Raw genomic sequence first — 18,400 nt, forward strand, 5'->3', positions numbered from 1 at the left:
TTTACATTCTATGGTTTAGACTTATAATATTACTTACGGTAGATGACACTACAGTTTCAATTCATTTAGAGCATTTTTTCAAAGGCACTGGTTAATTTAGTAGATATGTCTTCTGCTAGTAGAGGCACAAGAGACACCAGCCATGCAAAGTGACTACAGTAAGTCATCTCTTCTATCCTTCATGGCTTTTCTGTTATTTTATAAGCACTTAGTAGCTAATTAGCGAGCAAAGACTGTCACTCTGACACTGACTGACACTCCACTGAGTTTACTGAGTTGTTGCTTAGCGACTTTGGTTTCTGTGGCTACACTGTTAATTCTGATTTACTTCCGGTCACCTTGCTGCCTCTGCAGCTGTCCCTGTTTAATGTCTTGAATATATTGTTTGTTGATCCTTATTGCAAGGCTTCAAACCATGATCAGTTGTGATGTAATTTCAAACAGACTTGCTAATGTGGTTTCTGACACTGTATGACTATCATTATTGTACTTTTACTGATGTGGTGGTGGTGTGTTAATGTGTGTTGCGCTGGTCTGAGTCGATCAGACGCAGCAGTGCTGCTGGAGTTTTTAAACACCTCAGTGTCACTGCTGGACTGAGAATAGCCCACCAACCAAAAATATCCAGCCAACAGCGTCCTGTGGGCAGCGTCCTGTGACCACTGATGAAAATGTGCAGCAGCAGATGAGCTCTCATCTCTGACTTTACATCTACAAGGTGGACTCCTACAAGGTAGGAGTGTCTAATAGAGTGGACAGTGAGTGGACACAGTGTTTAAAAACTCCAGCAGCACTGCTGTGTCTCATCCACTCGTACCAGCACAACACACACTAACACACCACCACCACGTCAGTGTTACTGCAGTGCTGAGAATGATCCACCACCCAAATAATACCTGCTCTGTGAGGGTCCATGGGGGTCCTGACCACTGAAGAACAGGGTAAAAGGGGGCTAACAAAGTATCAGAGAAACAGACAGACTACAGTCTGTAATTGTAGAACTACAAAGTGCACCTATATAGTAAGTGGAGCTGATAAAATGGACAATGAGCGGAGAAACAAGGAGGTGGTCATAATGTTATGCCTGATCAATGTATGTCCTGATATTTATATAATTCTACTTTTCAGATATTTTATTTTGTTAAAAATCATGTTCTGTGTCACAAATAAAACCTACCAAACTTAAGCGAATGGTGTTTACTTGTTGGATGACAACCATGCCTACATATGTATCAATAAACTTACATATGTTAAGAAAATCTAATTTGTTTATTACATAAATTACTACTACTATTATATAATTAGTAGTAAGAAGCATATTTTACTGACTGAAGTAAATGTAAAATATTTTTATCATGCAAATAATTAAAAAACAAAACCAAACAATATCCATTTACATCTGAGATGCGTACATGTAAACATGTAGCAGCTTCTCTTGCTCTGCAAAAACAGTGCTAAATGTGCGACCTGTACACTGGCGCTTGCATCTCTGAGTGTCAGACTCTGCTGGAGTTCAGTAAATATTACAGTCACTCATGCTGCCAGTAGCAGCTGTTTTCAGTGGATTTCTCAATTTGATGTGAGGCCTGGCCATGAGACCACACCACTCTGTGATGCAGCTGACCCATGGAGGTGCGCCACAGGTGGGAATAGTGGACACACGAACCTGGCTGGAGGGCTGCAATGTTAAAGGCTAAACCAAGGCTAAAGGCTATCATTACCCCCTAAGAGACTGGTGGTGCCTACCATTCCTCTCTCTAACGTTCACTGCCTCAATAACAACCTGGACTAACATTAACTCAGATGTAACTGAGTACACAGCGAGAGATGAGTGAAAGATCCCTGACTCAGCCAGTCAAGAAAGGGCTAGTGTGTTTTACACTGTTTCTACATTGAGTTATCTGGCTTATTTGCGGCATATTAATGCTTTAGGAAGAATTCAAACTGGTATATCACCAACTACTATTGCCTTCCCATGAAATACAGGCTTTACAGATTTTACCACGAGCATTTTACTACTACCCTATTGACAATATGGATAGCGCCAATATGGTATCTGTGCAACTGTAGTACCTGTGTGTTGATCTGAATGAGAAAGGTCAGGCCCCTCTGTCTGGGCTTTGGCCTCTAAGTCCGACTCCTTCTTCTGAAGAGCCTCTGACACCAGTGCCATCATCCGTTCCAGCCTACGCAGTTCCTGCTGCATTTCTTCTTTTTGCTTAGAGAGGGAGAAAAACAGAGAGAGACACACAGAGAGATTTCATTTTTAACCAAAAAATTATATTGCACCTCAAGGGGCTTCAATAAAAACACTTCCGTTCAATAACACTTTCTCATCAGCAGCTGTCACAGAAAAGAAGCAATGACAAATCAAACCTTCTTCCCTTGCTCTAAAAACTTCAACCAAGTTTACTCTTCTGCTCAGATTCTGTTTTTTTTCCCTCCCTACTTCAATAAGCTGCTATACTGGCTTGGTAGTTTGTTTACCATATGCAAATGCGGAAATAAAAAAAGCATCAGTTATGAACCCTTCAGTAAAGCATGTAAACAGTGAGATAAGCAGACTAAACAGGGCCCTTATGGCTCCTGCGCCGCACGAAGAAATGAAGGGGCTCTCTCGGTAAACAAATGGGACAAGTTACAGCAACGGTGGTTTTTAAAAAATGCAGACATTAGCATGTACAGCCATTGTCCCGTGAAGAGTATGCCATCGCCAATTTGTAGCATTACAGACTAACAGTGATTGTACACCGACCAGGCATAACGTTATGACCACCTCCTTGTTTCTACGCTCATTGTCCATTTTATCAGCTCCACTTACTATATAGGTGAACTTTGTAGTTCTACAGTTACAGACTGTAGTCCATCTGTTTCTCTGATACTTTGTTAGCCCCCTTTTACCCTGTTCTTCAGTGGTCAGGACCCCCATGGACCCTCACAGAGCAGGTACTATTTGGGTGGTGGATCATTCTCAGCACTGCACTGATGTGGTGGTGGTGTGTTAGTGTGTGTTGTGCTGGTACGAGTGGATCAGACACAGCAGTGCTGGAGTTTTTAATTACCTCAGTGTCACAGCTGGACTGAGAATAGTCCACCAACCAAAAATATCCAGCCAACAGTGTCCTGTGGGCAGCGTCCTGTGACCGCTGATGAAGGACTAGAGGATGACCAACACAAACTGTGCAGCAGCAGATGAGCTATCGTCTCTGACTTTACATCTACAAAGTGGGCCAACATGATAGGAGTGTATAATAGGCAGTGGACAGTGAGTGGACAGTGTTTAAAAACTCCAGCAGCACTGCTGTGTCTGATCCACTCGTACCAGCACAACACACACTAACACACCACCATCACATCAGTGTTACTGCAGTGCTGAGAATGATCCACCACCCAAATAGTACCTGCTCTGTGAGGGTCAATGGGGGTCCTGACCACTGAAGAACAGGGTAAAAGGGGGCTAACAAAGTATGCAGAGAAACAGATGGGCTACAGTCTGTAATTGTAGAACTACAAAGTTCACCTATATAGTAAGTGGAGCTGATAAAATGGACAATGAGCGTAGAAACAAGGAGGTGGTCATAATGTTATGCCCGATCAGTGTACACAATAACTATCATCACAATAATAGTTATTATTAAACTCATATACTATTGTCACTCAAATTAATGACTTGTTTGGTATAGAACTGCAGACAAAGTTCAAATACAGAAGCACTTTGTGAACAGTGAATAGGTTGGGTTAGTCATTATATTACAAGTCAGTTCACACAGTACTTTATTAAAGAAAGGTTTTGGGAAACATTTGCTAATCAACAAACTAACACTCTTCAGGTCAAGTTAACTAAGTACTTAGCACTACAAAGCTTTTGGGAAACTCATCTGAGACCAATAACTGTTTATTTAATTCACATCAAGTACTGCTTTGGATGAATCAGGAAAAGCGTAGCATAACAATGAGATGGTGGCGACTTGCTGAACAGCGAACAATGGACTGTTAATGTGTTTTTCACGTGGTGAGGGTGGTAGACTTCCCTTTTCATCATGAACGTGAGCTTAAGTAGAGCCAAGCAGCGTACGCTTCCCTCTTCATAATGCTGTGGTGGACTCTTTAGAAGAAGGAATGAGTTCATCTTCATCCTTCTAGAACTGCTGGTGTTATCATGAGGTGGGGGGAGAGAGGGGGGTGCTACAATCAGCTATGACCTAAATAACTAAAAACAGGCCAGCGAACACTGTTCACAAACATGAGTCATGTGTTAATACAGCCTGATTACATTTTTACACCAGCACTGTACATTTTCACAGGGTTATGCTTTCATAATTTCCGCTGTAGCCTAGTTATGTACCCTGTGGCACAGGCATGAGTGTGTTAATTCCAATATAGAGAACTGTGCAACAGTCAGACCACCATTCATTTATTTAATTTCCCGTCAAAATGGCAATAAAGAACATTTTTATTTGTTTTTTTTCCCCAGCAGATTCTTCTGAGGAGATATAAGACAATCCACTCGCATGCTGAAGGGGAAAGTCAAAAGATTGAAGTTTTGAAAACCTATTATTAAAACCTATTATTATTAAAACATAAAGAGAAAATGGGACTCCTAACAACCACCTGCAAGACCTGCAGCAAAACTGTCACCATCAGGTAAACGGTACTTAAAGCTTTTGTCTTTGAGAGAGAGGAGAAAATCAAGCTCTTGCTTCAGATATTTAAAGAAAAATCACAGGCGTTTCTGTCCATCCTTCCACTGTGAGAAGACAACTCTGAAAGGATGTGTAGCTGTCAAGACACCCTTACTGAGGAAAAGGAAACAATGTTATCAGAACAACAGACTGACCACCTCAGAGTCCAGACCTCAACATCACTGAACATGTTTGGTATTATTTGGTTTGTGAGAAGCAGAAAATGCAACCAACTTCTAAGACTGAACTTTACAGGTGTGAAAACCCAAACCACAACTCACCTAAGCAAACTGTGTAAAGCTCTTGGCAGTTTGTGTTTTTGCTTGTTAAAATGCCATATACCATAAGAATAAATGCAAATAAACATAAATACAGTAAAAAGTAAGATTTTTGTTTTTTTCAAAAAAAGTAATCGATATCTTGTGTGCTAGTCTGAAGACCAAAGGCTGGTTCCAGATTTCTCTTGGATGCACACTTAACATAATGAAGTACTGATTAACCAAACCAGGTATTTGATGAAGACTACAAATAATCCTGGGCTTTTTTAAGGAAAGGCTGGGAAATAGTTAAACAAACACAGTGACGTACATAAAATCACTACTTACAGCATTGATGTTATTTGTATTTATTCTAATATTAGTGTTTTTCTGAGCTAACATATGCCTAAGTCCAAATAAACAAGTAAACAACCTGCATCTAATTTTCCCCAGTGCCTAAAATGTTTGCACAGTATTGTACATGTTTCCTGCTATTCTGACAGTGAAAAATTAATAACAGGTACTTAATGGCTGGTTTGACTGGAAATAAAAGAAGGGTGGGCTCTGATTTTTGCAGAAAACTGTAGATACCCAAGCTCTTGGTATGTCAGTGGAACTGAGCCATACTGAAACCGACAGTGGAAAAATGTTGATTTATGACTCCACTTTAGCAGAAAAGCAGCTTTAAGTATATTTAACTGTAAAAATGTGTAAAAGTGGGCAGTGTGCTAAAAAATGTATATCAACATTAAAATAAAGTTTTGGTATATATCAACTGTTGCAGTATTACTAGCATGTTGATTTCTGAAGTTGGCTAATTATTTGGCGGCTTTTTGTTGATGCAGCAGTTACATTCTGAACAGTCATCTGTACAGTGCTGTACCATTTAAGGTGGACTGGAAAATGTGAACAAAAAGCCAACTTCAGCTTCATCGAATTACTCAAGTCATTTGTCTCATATGTGTGTCCATTTACTCCGTCAGACACGGCTGGAATTGGAAAAATATTACAGTGATTCCTGCTTCAGCATCAGCTGATCCATCATTGGGTGCACACAAAGTCCTGACAGAATGGCCCTCGTACTGGCCTCTGATGCAGCTGACCGAGTCAGGTGGCACATTGGCCAGTACGAGGGGAAAACGGAATCGCAACAGAATGGACACTGAAAATGTGACTGAAACATCCCTGACTTAGCCACTCAGCTAAACAGAGTAACGTTTGTGTGGTTTGAACGGTTTGTACATTGTTATCCATGCTCATTTGTGGCATACTGGTAAGACAGAACTCCTGAGGAAGAATTTCATCCTGTATACCAGAAGAACCGTTATACAGCCCACTACTGCTTAACGGGCCCAAGTTTAAAATCATATGTAAATATTATTCAATTTCAAAACACAACTCACTCCCCAGGCCACACATACGTGGAAGGCAGGTAACACCCCGGACAGGTCACCAGTCCATCATAGGGCAGACACACAGACATGTGCAGTCACACACACCCACACATACACACACACCTAGGGGCAATTCAGCATCTCCAACTGGCCTGGCTGCATGTCTTTGGACTGTGGGAGGAAACCCACGCAGACACAGGAAGAACATGCAAACTCCATACAGAAAGGACCCTGATTGCCCGGCCAGAAAATCAAACCCAGGCTTCCCAGGCCTTCAATCCAAATATAATATCCAAACTAAATTTCAATAAAAGATAGTCTTGAATAGTTAGTTTTGAATTAATTGTTTTTGCAACGTCATGAAAAGCAACGCTTTCGTATATGTCCACCTAATCAGCCTAAAACAGTCTAGCCATGGCCATTCACACTAAAGTTATGTGTTTCCACTGAATAAAATTATGCTGTGTATATTTATATGTATAGTCTTACAGGCAAAGTGAAAACTGCTTAATTCTAAATGCTACAGATGATGACTGTTTTTGGTACATAAGACCATGTTATAGGTGAACCTTGGTTAAATATTTCAATACAATAAAAATGAAGGACATGGTCCCCTCAACAGGATGAAAAGTGAATGATAATTGCTGGTGAGGGCCTGCAAGTAACTTTACATCACATTCACAACAGGACAGAAGACGAAAATTCCTTTTAATATCCTGAACACAACCTAGTAATGACCAAAAGAAGGCAGAGCCAGAACATTCAGAGCATAAAGGTCATTTTAATTCAGGTTGTGTAATATTTTGAAGACATCCTGCATGCTATCTGGAAATCTAGGACATTTGAGGACAAGATGCTATTATCACTTGCCAAAGTCCTGAGATGCCCCTCACAACCAAAGTGGTCAAAATAATTATGCACACTTACAAAAAGAAACATACATGAAAAAAATGGAATTAGTAACAAAGACGCAACATTCTCTACTTCTTAATTAGCATATTTCAATCCTGAAAGGGTAGAGTTCTCTTATTTTCAGTGTGAACTCAAGCTGAAAAACAGCAAATACATTTTGCAAAAGTTTCCAACTTCACCAAGAGTGCTAATAATTCTGGAGCATGTTGTATTTTACCTCCATTTCTACCACTGGTCTAGACCTCATAGTGCCACCGCCGAAAGGCCACATTAAAGTGTAGGGCTACAGCCCTCTATAAGTGGTAATGCAACAATCTTTTTTACTTCAGACTCAGAAAAGCGCTACAAATATGCTTTTACTGCCATCTGGTGGAGATTCCATCAACAGCAGCTCTGATGCAAGTTGTATGACATTTACAAAGCACTGCTCCATAAATAACTATTCTATGTACAGCATGTTTCAAAGGCACTGGGGCAGTGAAGTCCAAACTTAGTTTTGCTTTACTCAAGCAGTTTAGATTAAAGATGAAAAGTTGTACAGTAAGGGAGAGAGAAATAAAATTGGCAAGAATACTGCAATATTTTGGAGTCAAACCTATAATACAGGGTGATTCAAAAAGATTCATCCGATTTCAAAGCGCCATATATTCTTACAACCGTGAGGCGCCTAGGAACCAATCACATTCCAATTGAAAGAGGGGGTCATAGAGTTTCTGACTGTCACCAGAAGATGGCTCCCTTCAGCCTGCGAGGAGATGGAGAGCCCTGAGCAGAAGCCGTTTGCGTTCTCCACTTCAATAAGAGTGAATCCGTCACAACTGTGCAGTGTGATTTTCGTGGGCAGTGAACCTCCAACAGCTCAAAGCGTTCATCGTTGGTTCCACAACACTGGATGATCTCCGAAATCGCACTGAAAGAGCCGTGAGTGAAGCAACACCCGACATGCTCAATCGAGTATGGGACGAATTTGACTATGGCGTTGATGTTGTCCGTACAGCTGGAGGAGGTTCATACTGAGCACTTGTAAAATTACATAATTAACTTTATGCCCAGCTAAACCATTTACAGTTTACTACATTGTTCTGTAATGATTTACAAGTGAAATAACTCATTTTGAAATTGGATGAATCCTTTTGAATCACCCTGTATATATACCTGCCACATATACACACATACATGCATATATAAACCTGCCACATCATATTACTTAGCATATCACTAGTCTTTAAAAATCGCATCATAACCATATTGCATCGTGAGGCCTCTAGTGATTCCCACCCCAACATACAGCATACAGGGCAGAAGCACCACAGCTTTAATCAGGCCTGAAAATTTGGTCAGAACATGAAGACACAAGGCATCACATTTTGAATGTCCAACCAGAGTACAACAAAATTCTGCCCGAATCTGACCTGACGTGAGCCATCCTTACCCAAAGTGCCGAATAAAACCTGACAGGATAGCACTGGTTACTGTGTGGTGACAATAACAGCCATCAGATTTAGAGTGCAGATAAATAAAACATGAAACAATATGAAATAATATGCTATGATAAAATAATAAGCTGTCTAAAATTAAGTGTAAATTCTGTTTTAATTAATTTATTCATCAGACTATGCTTTTAAATAGCATCTCAAATGTTATTTTTGTCCCATACTGTGCTTTTTTCACGCTGTGTGGTGCTGACATAATGAAATGCACTAAACTGTCAATTCACTGTTTTTCTCACAAGTGTGGGCCTTGTGGACCTCTGTGCTGAGAGGGTCATTCCAGTGTCCAGATTAAAAAAAACTCTTAAGGTAGTATAAGTAGTGAAAAATAAAGTAAGCAGAGGGTAATGCAGGGTAAAATCTGTTAAAAGTGGGAAGCAGGCTGTGAGAACTCAAACGTGAAATATGAACCCGAGTCAAGCCTGACACATATGTAAATGACGTCTGAACCAGACATGAGCAGTCAGGTCGCAATGGGTTTGTAAAAATATTTCAAGCTCTAAAACGTTATCTAGTACTTGTGGGAACATCTGCACATGTATATGCTGAGTAACACCACCAATTTTGCTCCTACATTTTAAATGAGTATAATTGCTTGGATTAAAAATTCTAAAGTAAATTGAGGTAGCGTAAAAATTTCCACTGGTCGACTTACACATGTACACAGTTTTTACGCTAAACGTGGAAACTACAGGCATGTTTATATGCATAGTGCACAATGAATCACCAATTTGGACTTAAAAAGAATTCAAGAAACAGAGCCACAGTTCAGATAGAGGGCATTGCACATTTTCAAAATGACTAAGGAAAACAACTGCAGTTGAGAAATAAAAAATTACAAGAGCTATGAAGAAACTCCTAAAACAACCATCATTAAAATAACCCAGCAAGCTCCGGAAAGTGGGTGGGGGGAGTACCGTCTACACTGTAGCATGATGCAAACCTTAAATTAGCATAAAAAATAGACAGAAGTCAGATTGCATTTGGTTAAAAAACAAGTGGAAAAGACCTCAAAATTTGAAATGCTGCTCATGTCCCAACCCTCTCACATGCTGGTACTACCTTCCGGGCATCATTTTTGTAGTTAGGCTCTCATATCTATACCTCTCAAAGTCTTTATCTACACTATATCTTGCTGTAATGACTGTAATGACTGTAACACAAAACATTATACTCCCAATAGAAACTAGAAAGACTGTTAATAAAGTTGCTTTCCCAAACTGTTCCTCTGTATTCATGTTGAAAAATATAATTTAACAATTGTGATCTTACGCAAAGAAACGAAAACTTTATTTAGTCAGTTATAGCCATTACCTGCTCACCTCAGGCAACGAGTAAACCAATTACGAATATCTTTAAAGGTCAAAATTCGCAACCCAAAAAAAAAAACAACTTCTAATCAACAATTTCATATAAAGATTTATCAAATAATTTGAGGGCCAGTATCAAGTAGAGAAATCAGCAAGCTAGTTAGCACAGTGATGTGATACCACCAGTCACCCATAACCTTCCACCAATCAGAAGAAACAATTCTTCACTCTTTCAAAAATGTTAATATGACAAACCTGATAAGATGGATAAACAAATAACAATATTATATTCCTCAAACATATTATGCACCACAAGAAAGTCCAAAATCTGTTGTCATTAATATCATTTTTAAACTTTTAATTGATAATGCACTGCAAAGACATCTCCAACTGTTGTATGGTGAGCCTTGTTCACCAAAATATGAACTGCAAAAGTGATAAAGTACTAATTCTCTGCATTTTGTTGTTCAAAATGTAGACAGCAACAGAAAAGCCATAAAATGTTTCATTGCTTTCTTCATCAGCTTTTTTAAGTACTGTCAAGAGTTTCCTGCAATCCACCGGGGTTTGTGGACATTGCATCTAATAGATATCATTACATTTTACAGTTTAAATTTTTATCATTTATTTAACAAATGTACCTAACTATTCAAATTAAATATTGCTAGCCAGTGTGCTAAGGCACCGTATTACAGCTACCTGCATGGTTTCACACTTCAAAGGGTTTTCAAGACATGAAAATACAAAAATGTCCCCTTACCTGTGTGTTAATAATCTCACTTGAGTACTGGGATGAATCTACGTTGCCACAAATACCATCAACTGCTTCACCTAAAAATGCAAAATGAAACTAACATTAAGAGAATCATATCAAAGTAACGCCACTGTATTCCTTTGATTACTTCTTAAAAGTCGCCACTTACTTTCTTCTGGTGTCCCAAAGAGATCCACAGATCCTTGGCTTGAAGAAATCCATTCATCTCTGCAGGGAGGTTCAGGAAGATTGTCGTCTTCTACAGCCGCTCCAACTGTGGTGGCATTTACATTCTCAAGATGCTCTCGATTCTGAGAAGGGCTTACACACTGGCTCAACTGACTTGACTGTGTTCCTGGTGCTGGTTCACTGAGAGGGCGACTATGTTGACTTGGAGATTGTAATCCTGGATTTGGTTCTTGGAGCTGGTGGCCATCTTGATCTGCTAAATCTGACAGCGGCTCTTCTTGCCCAGATGGCAAGGGTGAACAGTGAGATTTGAATATCTGAGCCATAGTGGGTAGGTCATCTTCCTCAGCACTGAGTTCAGATTCTGAGGACTCAAGCCTCTGAGCTTTCCTTTTCTTCCGCACACATGGCTGTGACAGAATCTCTGCCTCCTTCTCCTTTACCTTATCCAAGCTTTGACTGGTTACAGGTTCGATCATCTGAAGTGCATGAGACCCTGCACATTCTGGTAAGAGGCCATCTGGGGTAATGGAGGACTCTAAATTATTACTGTGAACTCCAGAGTTCAGCAAACCTCCTATTGGGATGTCTAAACTTTTGATCGGGTCTAAGGAAACCTTTGCCTGCAAATCATTTCCCTGGGTTTCCTTCTGAATATCTGACGTTCTTGACTGACATGTTAATTTTGAAGACTGTTCATTTTCTAGGCCCTTGCTACTGCAGATTTGTGCATCTTGAGTAGTACCGACAAAGAATAGCTGGCAAGAATTTGTAGAAAGCCTGGAATCTTGAGAAGACCTTGCAACTTTGTTAGGACTTAGACCAGAACTTGGACTGTTGCTTGTGCTCTTCAGAAAAGCATCCTCCTGATTGTCTGAAGCAAGAGCAGGTGATTTTGCCTGGAGTAGGCTAATGCTTACAACACCTGTATTTCCAAAACTACTCTGAGACCTTTGAGGTGGTTTCTCATAGGATGCAAGCTCACAAGGATTCGAAGGCAGGTCACTTTGACAATTATTTGCAAGACCTGATCTAGGGTCACTGTCTTGAGCGATGACTGGTATCTCCGTCGGCAACTGCTTCTCTTCATCCACAGTCTTTTCCAGGGCATCCTGCTGGGTTTCAGTGTGTAAAGGCCCAGGACTGCCCAGGTAGAAGGATTTTCTCTTGGTGCCTTTGAAGGATTTCATCAGTAGCTCTGTGTCAAGTTCACTGTCATTGGTGTCACCTTCCACATCCATGGATCCATTCTCGCCAGCAGACATCAAGGCACCGTGTGTCAATGTCTGTACAACTGATGGTGCAACAACCCCCGTGGATGGAGACTCTTGACGTTTCAGTGGTATGGATGAGTCTGGTGCGACAGCCACTAAAGGACCTGGCGAGCTGACAGCCACAGAAGAGCAAGGTACGTTTTGTCCACCTTGATCAGCTGTGTCTGGAACAACAGAAACAAGTGAACTTTGATCTGGGACATTTGCCTCAGGTATACAAGTAAAGGTAGCTGCTTCCTCAACTGTCTCCACTGTCTCAATTTTTTCAAAGTCGCTGTTGCAAACACATCCATTTTTCCTTACAAACTTCTCTGTTTGTTCACTCTGAACCTGCCCAGCACTTGCATTACTTTGATTAGCATCAGCAATATCTTCATTTGCATTTGTATTGTCTGCTTTAGGTTGGTTTGAACAGGTGGATTGGGATGGATTATCTGATGGATTATTTTCAGATCCATGTGCAGGTTTCAGGGGAGTCCGTGTAGACCGTCGCCTTTTCCGAGCACCCTGAACTTCTGCAACGAAAGCCTGTAGCCTTAAACTTCTTCTCGTTTTTCTAGCATCAGGAGACTGAGGTTCTGCAGTACTTGGGTAACTCTCAATATTAATCTCTGCTTCAACTAAGTTGGGCTTACTTTTCAACTGCTTCATTAAAGGAACATCCTCATCCCCAGCAGTGCTCACAAGGGTAAGGGACTTTGCACATTTTGCATTCTTGCTTTCTTCCGAATGGCCATCTTTTGAACTGTCACAGTTGTTCCTACTGATCCGTCTTTTCCGACCTGTTTTGTCGTCACAAATGTTTTCCTTCTTCAAGTCACAGCCCAAATCTTTCCAAGCATTCTGCATCTTTATCTTTGACCTCCTCCCTGGTCTCTTCACAGGTACCTCAAACACAGGACTTTCTTCCATATTTTCAACCTTACCGTCACATTTTTCATCTATAGAGTTCTCTATTACTTTTTCATGCTGTTCTACACATTTTATTGGCCCATCAGTATTTGATTCGTCCACATGATCTTGCTTGCTTTCTTCTACATTATGAACAACAGATTCCTTGGGGTCCTCAGTTTGATCACAAACAACTCTCTCTCCTTTGTTATGAGATGATTTCTTGACTGAATCTGCTGGAGTCAAGGTATGGCTCCTCTTCCTCTTAGGAATGTTTCTCTTAATGCCTTCCTCCTCTACCACTAAATTAATGGGATCAGGGTCAGTTACAACGTGTCTTTCAGGAGTCTTTTCAGGAGGTCTGTTGACCTTGCTCTTAGCACCTTTCCGCTGACGTTTATACACTGCCCCAAAAACTTGTTCCTCAAGACCCCGACCAGGCACCTCCCTCGGTGGACTTACATCATCCTTATCATTAGCTTTCACATTAACCACTGTAGAGGAAGATGAGCAGATACTCTCTCTCTCAGAATCACCATCGTTAGAAGTGGGAAGATCTTCAGTTTTGTCTTTGGCTTGTGTGTCTGAAGAGGGAGAGATCTTCAGCAACCACTCAGCTACTTTCTCCACACTCTTCTTCTGTCTTTTGTCCACAATTCTGTCTGGCTCCAAGCCAATCCTTTTGGCTCTTCTGCCTGACCGTTTCTGGGGTATGTTAGTTTCGGCATCTTCCCTGCCATCATTACATGTCAGCAAATTATTTTGTCTGACTTCTAACGTTGATGGAACATCTTCAAGTTCTGCTGGTTTCTTTTCAGAGTCTTGTGGCAGATCACCAACACCACTGTCTGAACAATCCTGCTGTGAACTGACAGGACAGGAAGCTGGAAGATCCATGAGTTGTGCAAAAGCATCCTTAGCTGTAAAAGAGTAAAAAAAATGATGAGCAGCACTGAAAAAACCTTGACTCTGACAATACTGAGTCATCCAACTTCAATTAGTGAATACTGATTTAAAAGGCCCCCCAACCACCCAAAAAAATAAATAAATAAATAAAATACAGTGGTGTAGTGGAAGATGAGGCGGTGGGGTGACCGGGTGGAACCAGCTCCCACAGAAATCTGATTGGCCACCAGAGATGTCCCCCACAGCTGGAATGCAAAGTACGAAGTCTTCAATCAGACTAAGTTTTATGACATAGCTGGATAACACACACACACACACACACACACACACACACACACACACACACACACAATCATCTAAACTGCCTATCCTTCTGGGTCGCGGAGGGGTGCTGGAGCCTATCCCAGCTGTCATTGGGCAGAAGGCAGGATACACCCTGGACAGGTCGCCAGTCCATCACAAGGCAGACAGACAGACATATACATTCACACACACATTCACACCTAGGGGCAACTTAGCATGTCCAGTCAGCCTGACTGCATGTCTTTTGACTGTGGGAGGAAACCGGAGTACCCAGAGGAAACCCACGCGGACACGGGGAGAGCATGCAAACTCCACACAGAAAGGACCCCGGTCGCCCAGCCAGGAATCGAACCCAGGCCCTTCTTGCTGTGAGGCGACAGCGCTACCCACTGTTATTTAACTAAATATCACATCTAAACTATATGTAATAAATAGAGTGCTACCCACAGCTTAGTGTTGAAGATTTCTTCAGCTGAGGCATCAGAGCTGTCAGGATCATTTTTTTCAAGTGAAATGTTTTTTAGAAATTCTTTTTACTTGAAATGCCATATATAGTTTGTATTATTTCCTTCATGCAGAAAGTTGCTTTTTGCTCAATACTGTTTTAAAACATTTTAATCAAAAACTCTACTGTCAGATTCTTTGCCCCACTGCCCCCACAACCCCCAAAAATTGGTCTGACCAAGCCACTGCTGATATGACTTACAACAACTACAATGGAAATTAGCTTTAGGACTTTTCTGTGCTTTCATTTTGTAAGACATTTCAAAGATCAGAAACATATTATTTCATGCAAGTGTGCAAGTATAGCTATTACACAGGCACTCCAATTTGTCCTGTATCCTGTGTCCCTTGATTATTGAGTCTTTTAATAGCTACAGTAACATAAAAACGCTAATTGAGTTTATACAGCAGGACCATGCGTTCGCAAGGTATTGCCGGGCGTTGTCATCTGTGTTGAGTATGATGGCCTAATGCATTTATTGTAGAGGTTGCGTGATCTTCATGAGTTATCAAAAAGATTATCTACACAATAAATCGTAAGAAATTAATCTTGTCTGCTATTTAATAGTTTAAAAACTGAAAAAAACATGCAATGTAGTAAAGGACCATTCAATGTGTAAATATGAATAAAAAAAGTTACTTTTATTCAGTTTTTTGGTTAAGAATGACAATGAATATTCAAGTCTAACAAAATACAAATATAAATTTAGTGGTTTGACCCCAGCCCTTTACAGAAAACTGCTAAATCAGGAAGCGTGTCTCAACTTTTGTCGCTGCCTAGACATGATGTTATCCAGACATTACAGAACTCATCTAAAACAATGCATGCATTACTAATCATCTCACCTGCTGCTGTGGAGGAACGAGATGCTGACTTCTCCACTATGTCGTTCTCTGAGAAGGCATTTTCTTCACTGCACTGCTGATCGCTTGATTGTGTTTCAACACTAACCAAAGGAAAATGGTGATTAACACAGCAGCAACAAGCAGAAGAATTAAGGAACCAATCATTTTATTTTTTAATTATTATTAATTATTATTTTTTAATTAAACTCAGTTTGGATTTGTGAACCTCACCTTGTTTCTTTCCGCTTCTGTGGCGTTCCTGTCAAGTCTAGGACGATACACAGACAGAGTCAAGGGTGATTATTGTGCAATTAATTGCAAAAAAAACACTATTACTCCAAACAATATGCCAAAGGCATAACAGGGGAGCACCATGGATACGCTTGGCTTACCCCGTTAGAAATGCATTTTTTCATATCCAAAAGTCGGAACCCTGTTTGGTCAACAAGTTTGTAAGCAGTGCATAATGACTTAACTAAATGAAGATTTGCCTTAATTGAACAAACACACTTAATCTTGCATTCATTTATTTATGAGAATCATTAGTGGCTGATTTGGTATCCATTGTGATAATAATGGTTTGTAACCAAACTGTAGTGCTCTGTAGTGCTCCTAATAAAAATAAAAGGGGCATTTTGTGTTACAGTAAGTAGCACAGCCTCCTTATAATAACACACACATTTTGAATACATCCAGCCTAAAACTTGATTTGTCTGTGCATGTTCAATTGCTTAGACAACATATGTTCCATTTCACATACAAACACTTACAGCTTGTGCATGTGTCAAATTCATAAGACTGGACTAAATTCTGCAGTCCTTCTACCAGTCTCTGGAACCCTGGACTTTCTTGCAGGCTCCTATTGAATAAACAGACACAATTAGCACATACATATATATATATATATATATATATATATATATATATATATACACACACACACACACACACACATATATATTATATAAATTTATATTATACATTTATATATATTTGTGTAAGTAAAAATATACGTATTGTGACCATGCTTATCTAGTATGCATTAGCCAATTTTGATTAGCTGTGAAACTAATCACTAAGCTTTTCTCATGAGTATTACCTTTTAGTAACCTTCATCTTGCACACAGGGCAGTTTGCTTCTTTTCTTTTACTCTTTTCAAGCAGCTTCATCATGCAGAATCTGGAACAGAGTTTATATGTCAATCACACATTGTAATGAACTGGCAATTACAATAAAAATCACAGTGACACCACAAATTGTCTCCGCACTTTGTTATACTGCAATAACTACAGATATAGTCAGATGCTAAAGTTTGCATCACACCCCTGGTCAAATTACATTTTTGTTAAAAACAAAGTTAACGCATCCTCTACAGTGAACAACCTCACATAAGGCATATTTTTGCACATTGTGTGCAAATTGTAGTGAACAATTTCAAATTATTTGCTGTATAAAATGTGCCATGACTTTTGCACCGGTCACGGTTTCGATTTATCGTTTTCCCCAATATGTTAATTTGATCTAGAACTTTATTTTATATTTAAATATGCAACTGATTTTACATTTTAAAAGAACCTTGACCGTTAAAATGTGTATACCTTAAAATACTGTACATGTCCAATACTATTGAAATATGATGTATAAATCAAATGGAAATGTTTTGTTTATTATAACAGGCTAAAATTAAAAAATCCCTTTACTAGCAGATTGCGATTGCTGCACTGTGATGATTTCATATGGCGGCACTGAATATAAAACAATCAAAAAGGTTTTTCTCTTAGGTAACGTCATGGTCAAGCTACAGTTGGAAAGGCTGAAAGATATTCAGCGAATAAACAGTTCAGTTTAGTTCAGTGACTGTGCGCTAAATTGAGCAGAAGTGTGTTCTCTGTAGAGGACGTTTTCAGTTATTGTCACTTAGAAAATCAATGACACGTCATTTGACTGGGGCGCTCAACCTTTTGCATATGACTGTACTGATAAATGTAATAACAATAAATAAATTGCTTAATGTAGTAATAATAAATTAAATAATAAATAAAATGCAACTCACTTGCAAAACTGGTGGTCGCACCTGGTCGATACTGGTGCGTTCATCAAATCCAAACTAGACAAAAACGTTCAGACAAAATATATGAAGATATATCTATGCTAACATCTCCATAAAGATCTGCTTGACATCTGATCATGCTGACTGTACTAGAATAAATTTAGGTTAGTTCTACTGATGACTGTTTGTGTTGTCTTTAGCTTTAGAGCTTCTACATGCAGCAAAAGATTCTCACCATATCGGACACTGTAAATTCTCCCAAATCACAGCGATTCCCCTCTTGACGTCTTCGGCTTTTGGCGCAGTCATTTCTGAAGAAATAATGGTTCAACGTGAGACATGAGATCACGACAACCAAGGAATACACACACGTTATCTAAGCTGCATATCCTCCTGGGTCGCAGGGGGTGCTGGAACCTTTAAAACACCTCAGTGTCACTGCTGGACTGAGAAAAGCCCACCAACCAAAAATATCCTGCCAACAGCGCCCTGTGGGCAGCGTCCTGTGACCGCTGATGCAGGACTAGAGGATGACCAACACAAACTGTGCAGCAGCAGATGAGCTATCGTCTCTGACTTTACATCTACAAGGTGGACTGACAAGGTAGGAGTGTCTAATAGAGTGGACAGTGAGTGG

General features: G+C 40.0%; 1 protein-coding gene across 2 annotated transcripts in view; it reads right to left on the reverse strand.

The window, feature by feature from the left end:
• LOC118809638 (breast cancer type 1 susceptibility protein homolog) overlaps window positions 1-18,400 on the reverse strand; it is a 70,626-nt gene that overhangs the window by 51,457 nt on the left and 769 nt on the right. For both annotated transcript variants that reach the window (XM_036573116.1, XM_036573115.1), the window contains exons 2-10: window positions 17,999-18,074; window positions 17,767-17,820; window positions 16,812-16,892; window positions 16,483-16,571; window positions 15,944-15,980; window positions 15,713-15,813; window positions 10,969-14,073; window positions 10,806-10,876; window positions 2,074-2,218 (exon numbers count right to left, since the gene is read on the reverse strand). In XM_036573116.1, coding sequence (XP_036429009.1) covers window positions 2,074-2,218; window positions 10,806-10,876; window positions 10,969-14,073; window positions 15,713-15,813; window positions 15,944-15,980; window positions 16,483-16,571; window positions 16,812-16,892; window positions 17,767-17,820; window positions 17,999-18,072 — 3,757 coding nt within the window. In that variant the 5' untranslated portion in view covers window positions 18,073-18,074. The remainder of the gene's footprint in view (window positions 1-2,073; window positions 2,219-10,805; window positions 10,877-10,968; window positions 14,074-15,712; window positions 15,814-15,943; window positions 15,981-16,482; window positions 16,572-16,811; window positions 16,893-17,766; window positions 17,821-17,998; window positions 18,075-18,400) is intronic.

The sequence above is a fragment of the Colossoma macropomum genome, unplaced genomic scaffold (genome assembly GCF_904425465.1).
Source record: "Colossoma macropomum unplaced genomic scaffold, Colossoma_macropomum, whole genome shotgun sequence".
NCBI classification, from domain to species: domain Eukaryota; kingdom Metazoa; phylum Chordata; class Actinopteri; order Characiformes; family Serrasalmidae; genus Colossoma; species Colossoma macropomum.